The sequence below is a fragment of the Salvelinus sp. IW2-2015 genome, unplaced genomic scaffold, assembly GCF_002910315.2.
Source record: "Salvelinus sp. IW2-2015 unplaced genomic scaffold, ASM291031v2 Un_scaffold1945, whole genome shotgun sequence".
In the NCBI taxonomy this organism is placed as follows: domain Eukaryota; kingdom Metazoa; phylum Chordata; class Actinopteri; order Salmoniformes; family Salmonidae; genus Salvelinus; species Salvelinus sp. IW2-2015.
Window position 1 is genome coordinate 61,889 of NW_019943300.1, and position 6,708 is coordinate 68,596.

General features: G+C 40.6%; 1 protein-coding gene and 1 pseudogene across 1 annotated transcript in view; both read right to left on the reverse strand.

Annotated features, from left to right (window-relative positions):
• Nucleotides 1-3,839, reverse strand: part of LOC112072495 (activin receptor type-2B-like) — a 31,452-nt pseudogene extending 27,613 nt beyond the window's left edge.
• Nucleotides 3,840-5,772: 1,933 nt separating this feature from the next.
• The window catches only part of LOC112072492 (E3 ubiquitin-protein ligase TRIM39), a 16,881-nt gene continuing 15,945 nt past the window's right edge, over nt 5,773-6,708 (reverse strand). Inside the window, exon 7 of the mRNA XM_070439821.1 lies at nt 5,773-6,646. Coding sequence (XP_070295922.1) covers nt 6,229-6,646 — 418 coding nt within the window. The 3' untranslated portion in view covers nt 5,773-6,228. The remainder of the gene's footprint in view (nt 6,647-6,708) is intronic.

Genomic DNA, 6,708 nt, shown 5'->3' on the forward strand with positions numbered 1-6,708 from the left:
CTGCAGGAACTTGCTTCCATTCAGCCACAAGACCATTAGTGAGGTGGGACACAGATGTTGGTCGATTAGGCCTGGCTCGCAGTCGGTGTTCCAATTCATCCCAAAGGTGTTTGATGGGGTTGAGGTCAGGGCTCTGTGCAAGCCAGTCAAGGTCTTCCACACCGATCTTGACAAACCATTTCTGTATGGACCTCGCTTTGTGCACGGGGGCATTGTCATGCTGAAACAGGAAAGGGCCTAACCCCAAACTGTTGCCACATAGTTGGAAGCACAGAATCATCTAGAATGTCATTGTATGCTGTAGCATTAAGATTAGCATTAAGATATTTCTGTAATTCAGTGATATTTATTCCTAWAGTAATTTGTTATGGATCCATAAATAAATAAACATCTGAATTTTGAAAGAGTATTTAAATAATTATTTCATTAATGAAAGCATAAAGATGCCATTATTAGTTACATTGTTTTAGTTTGAACGTGCATCCTGGCACTAAGAACAGAACAGCGGGAACGTTTCACTAGTCAGCGCCATTATTAGTGCAATACCCCTTAAAGTGTTGCTCTGTCCTACTCAGTGTGGCGGGGTGGGGGTCCACCCCCCCCCCCTCACCCTTCCCCATGGGCTCTGTCCCTCTTCTGTGCGCGGCTCTGCTGCCCATCCCGTGCCTTGAACCTTGCACGCTTTCAGTGGATACAGCTGGAGAACTGCAAGGCAATCCCATTGTGCGCCACTCAGGAGCCATGACCAATATGACCAATATATATTGTCCTGCTAATAACAGGGTTAATAATATATCTGTGAGAATATCCAAGGGACTTTTATATAATTAGGAATTAATAATCTGTTTGTTTAAAAATATATATATTTTGGAGATTATTTTGTTTACAAATAACGTAAAATGAGCGAGAAAAAGGCCATTCTTGAACATGGGGTGAGACATTGTTACTATTTTGTAAATAAAGCCTGTTTGTTATTTAGAATTATTTATTTCTGTTTTTAAGGAGGGAGAGAAACCAAAAACCTACAGGCATCTCATGGGTCTCCCAGTCAAGGACAACACGGGTATTGAACCAGCAGTGTCTTAGACCGTTGCACCACTCAGGCGCTGTACAACGTGACCGGTCGGGAGTGGCCTACAGTACCACAGTAACAGCAAAATAATCCTAACAAATAATAAAATAATAAAAACATTAGTGTAACAACAGTTTTAGTAAGTAATACTTAGTTGTGCACAATTATCAGTTTTTATTTAGATTTACGTCACCCATTCATTGACAGTTAGAGACACAGTTGGACCCAAAAGCCTAATGAGTGCTCTAACTCCCCCTTGTGGTGGTCTGGAGTAATGAAGTGGTGACGCAGGGTACCATACTAAACCACAAATTAGTCTCGCAGCATAATCGCAAAGCTTTTAGTAGAGCAACCACTGTACTGCCAAACTCTCTAAAACGGCAGCTTATGGTAGAGAAATTAATATTAAATTATCTGGCAACAGCTCTTGACTCCTGCGGTCAGCCGGGCCAATTGCACATTCCCTCAAAACATCTGTGGCATTGTGTTGTGTGACAAAACTTAACATTTTAGAGTGGCCTTTATTGTCCAAGCACAAGGTGCACCTGTGTAATGATCAAGCTGTTTAATCAGCTTCTTGATATGCCACACCTGTCAGGTGGATGGATTCTCTTAGCAAAGGAGAAATGCTCACTAATAGAGATGTAAACAAATTTGTGCCCAAAATTTTAAAGAAATTTCCTTTTTGATCGTATATATAATTTCTGGTTATCAAGAGGCAAAGTATTGACATGTTTTTTTGAATTGAGAGACGAGCTTAAAGTTTTCTTATTTGACCATAATTTCACTAGTCTGACACTTTCTCACACGACTGGCGTATCTGGTGATGTTTTTTCTCGCCTGAATGATCTGTGATCTGAATGATCTGAATCTGCGACTCTCCACAACTATATTCAATGTGCGGGACAAAATTGAGGCTATGATTAAGAAGTTGGAGCTCTTCACTGTCTGCATTAACAAGGACAACCCATTATTGTATGATTTTGTGTGTGCAAATGAACTCAAGCTTATGGACAATGTGGGGCAGCAGGTAGCCTAGTGGTTAGAGCGTTGGGACTAGTAACCGAAAGGTTGCTAGATCGAATCACTGAGCTGAATCCCTGTCGTTCTGCCCCTGAACAAGGCACCATTCCTAGGCCGTCATTGAAAATAAGAATTTGTTCTTAACTGACTTGCCTAGTTAAATAAATAAAATTGTCAAATGTGATATAGTGAAGCACCTGAGTGAGTTGGGTGTGCAATTACGCAGGTACTTTCCTGAAACGGACGACACAAACAACTGGATTTGTTATCCCTTTCATGCCCTGCCTCCAGTCCGCTTACCAATATCTGAACAAGAGAGCCCATCGAATTGCAACAAGCAGTGCTGTGAAAATTTAATCAGAAGCCACTGCCAGATTTCTGGATCGGGCTGTGCTCAGAGTATCCTGCCTTGGCAAATCAMGCTGTTAAGACACCGATGCCCTTTGCAACCACGTACCTATGYGAGAGTGGATTCTCGGCCCTCACTAGCATGAAAACTAAATACAGGCACAGACTGTGTGTGGAAAATGATTTAAGACAGACTTTCCCCAATACAACCCAACATTGCAGAGTTATGTGCATCCTTTCAAGCACACCCTTGACAATTTCCAATKAACAAATAAGGTTTAATATGTAAGATGGTTAAATAAAGAGTAAAAATATTGATTATTATTATTTGTGCCCTGGTCCYATAAGAGCTCTTTGTCACTTYCCACGAASCGGGTTGTGACAATTGTAGAGTGCGCTGACCATGGTGCTAGACGGGGTACAGCTGGAGGTTGAATGTTTGAAGGGGTACGGGACTATAAACAGTTTAGGAACCACTGGTGTAGATGATCCAGTCATTGTTTTATAGTTGTGAATCTGCACAGGACACGAGGGGGAACAAAACACATGACGAAACTAGTATCCCGTTTCGACACACACACACACACACCTAGGCCTACACACAACAGCAGCTTTCCATCAGGAGTAGGCTATAGCATAAATAAAACATGTTTCCTCAATCTATGGAAAGCATGATGTAGGAAGACCACATCTAATGACAGCAATCGATTGAATCATTTCACTGCAAATAAAACAGCAAGAAACATGTCCATGTGAAGGGAAATATACCTTGACAACACGTGCCCCGACAATAACAAAATAAAAAGGGGGATGGAAACTTGCCCAGTTAAATAAAGGTTCAATAAAAAATAAAAATAAAATAAAAACGAAGCTAACCAGCTATGCCAAATGATGTTTGTTGCAACTGTTGCCGTTTCATCAATGTGTACAATAGACGGGCGTTTCTTACCTGCACACAAAGTTCCCAGAAGWAGTGAACAAGTCAGCCAGGAAAAAGCCATGATGTTCTCGTATTGATAGAAGACAGGGACGACTTTCTCCTTCTTTTCCCGTCGCGAACATTTAAACCGGAGATCGTCCCGACATCAGTCCGATGCCACAATACTTAATAACCACTGGCTTCTCCGGTCCATCTACCCACAGCGTGTCGGTGGGTAGCCTCGGTAATGCCGTGGCGGCACAACACCTTAGCGGGACGGTTAGAGAAAGACAAAACTGTTTAGTAACCCGTGTGCACTWGTAAATTCACAATTTCCGGAGTTTGGTCCTGATTCCGTTTGCTAGCTAAGAGATATTCCAGGTTTGCGCTCTACTAGACTATCCGAGTCTACCGCTGCGCCGAGAGATGGAGTTTACATGTATGTTAGTGATCTGTGTACAAAATGGCTCCTGATGGGGGTCGTCACTAGTTACCACAGCCACAAAGTCATAATGATGGTTAAACCCCGCCCATTTTTACAATTTATCTTCTTAACATCTGATTTGGAACCTAACCTTAACCACACGACTAACCTTATGCCTAACCCTAACCTTAAATTAAGACGACATAGCCTTTTGGGCTTTGTGGCTGTGGTAACTAGTGCCAAGCGGGAATGTTGCGAGCTGGGAAACCCGGATGTGTAAACACAAAGAGGAGAGGTTCAGGGAGTTAGGCAGCTCGAGGAGCGGGGTGACCTTACCCGGACACTTTGATGGATCATCATTAGAAATATAAAATAATATAAAATAATATCACAACAACGGCTAACAGGCATCCACTTTTTTCTTCTTTTTTTTAATCCAGAATTAATTTGAAATATTCAGTCATTTGTTTTCTCTCACAAACATTAGAAAGAAATATAATATAATWCACGTATATTCCCCTTTTTAGGGGAATTGCTTTGCCACAAAGGAAAGTGTACATGGCAATTCCTGAATATTTGCATTAAAGTGTTATTGCCATCGACATAGATTATTAGGCTACATCACTATTATTCTGAATTCACTATAGCTCAGCTGGGCTGTTGGGTTCTTGAAACTGAGCAGCACGTACCTCCTCAATTTGATATATCTGAAGAATAAAACATATTTTTATGCCTAGTTTCCTTTAGTGGCAATTTTTTTATTTATTTGTTGCTTTGATTTTCATTTACACAGAGTTAAATCACAAATATTTGACTTTGGCTCTCGGCGGCGCCTCAACGTGATTGGCTCCACGATGCCTCTCATTAAAGGTGCTAATAACATGTCTGAAACCAGGGTCATACTGGGCTTCTTCTAAAAACAATAGACGAGTGTAACCTGAGACAAAGCATTTCCTCATTACTCTATGTTGACCCTGTCTCACACACGCACGCACACACGCACACACACACACCGTATTGACCCTGGCGTGTAACTCAATATAGCTCGGTCAGTGTTAAAGACAGATGTTCTCTCAGATATCGTCATGGCAACTGAAGAGAATTTAAAATAATATAAACGTATGCAAGCCCGTCTGGTCGAGCTGGTCAAAGGTTGGAACAAATATAATCACCTTTTTTTTTCATAACAAGAGATAAGAGAGTGGAGAGAGACCACAACAAACATGGCTAGAGAATGTGGAGAAAATCACATTATAATCAATCAGAACTGATTTTCATTAAACAAAACAAGATGCCAACATGTTGAACAAACCACATGTTGTGTGTGTTTTGGTGGAATATAAAACTTTGACACAGAAAATGGAACGTGTGACTGTTTACTACCAAAATAACTAGTACATGAGAACGCATTGGTTCCACACAAGTGAATGGGGTAACACTTTAATTTTCATAGGCCATCTACAGACTATCAGTAACATTTCAACTAACCCTAACACTCGCTCTAACCTTAACCCTACGTAGAGAAATTGGGGTTAGTTGAAATGTTACCGGTCGGCGTTTTGAGTTCATTCCATGGATCCTTTAGCTATTTCATTTAGAATTTTAAGACTCCTTGAAGTATCAAAAGAAAACATGTAAAAAAATATATATTTGATGAAAAATTTAATTTGGCCTTTAATGCTATTGGCCTATAGAAACACATTGAACAACAGATAGTCCTTACTGCTATTAGCCAATAGAAACACATTGAATAACATTAAATATTTCACATGTATTTAAAGGCTTGTTTTTTGCACTGTCTTCCTATATACAGTGCATTTGGAAAGTATTCAGACCCCTTGACTTTTTCCACATTTTGTTATTCTAAAATTGCTTAAATAGTATTTTTTTTCTCATCAATCTACACGCAATACCTGATAATGACAAAGCAAAAACAGGTTTGTAGAAATGTTTCAAAATGTATAAAAAAAATGGAAATATGGCATTTACATAAGTATTCAGACCCTTTACTCAGTWCTTTTCTGAGGCAGATTTGGCAGCAATTACAGCCTCAAGTCTTCTTGGGTTTGACGCTACAAGCTTGGCACACTTGTATTTGGGGAGTTTTTATTTTTAATATGTTTGCAAAAATTCTAAAAACCTGTTTTTGCTTTGTCATTATGGGGTATTGTGTGTAGATTGATGAGAATTTTTATTTATTTAATTGACTTTAGAATAAGGCTGTAACTTAACAAAATATGGAAGAAGTCAAGGGGTCTGAATACTTCCGAAGTCATTTTACTTCCATTCATTTTTWWWAAACTGGTACAGGGGGACCTTCAGATGACTCTTGTGAGGAAAACAACCGACATGTACATGTTTGTGAGAGTCTCATCTTTCCATAGAGGCGTCATAATAGTTTGTAAGCCGAATCRTTCTGACGCTACAGACGATTTTGTGAGTCTACTCCATCTTTATAGAGATCTTCCCTGGTGCGATTCTCAGATGGTGAACTTTAGAGACATGACCTATGGCTGGAAAGACTTGCTCAGTAAAGGTGTGTGTGAATGTGTGCAGGTGTGTGTTATTATCAGGGTCAGAGAATGACAGCTGTCCTCTGTCCCTGTCCAGCAGCACTCTGATCCTCTGGGGTTTCGGTCTCAATGTGATGGGAATACCTGGCCCTGATGGGGAACTTGCTCCATATTTACCTCCACTATAACACACAATCCACMTTTCAGGCTTCATGTTTCCCTTCCTCTGGGCAGAGTCTTGTATGACACCCACGGACCAGACTGTACTGTCCCCAACCTCAACGTCCCAGCTGTGTGTCCCTGAGTTAAAGCCCTCAGAGCCCAGGACCAATGCATTGTAATCAAACCTCTCTGGGTTGTCAGGAAGCTGTTGACTCGCACAGAATCTTAGACTGGTCAGATCCTCAGA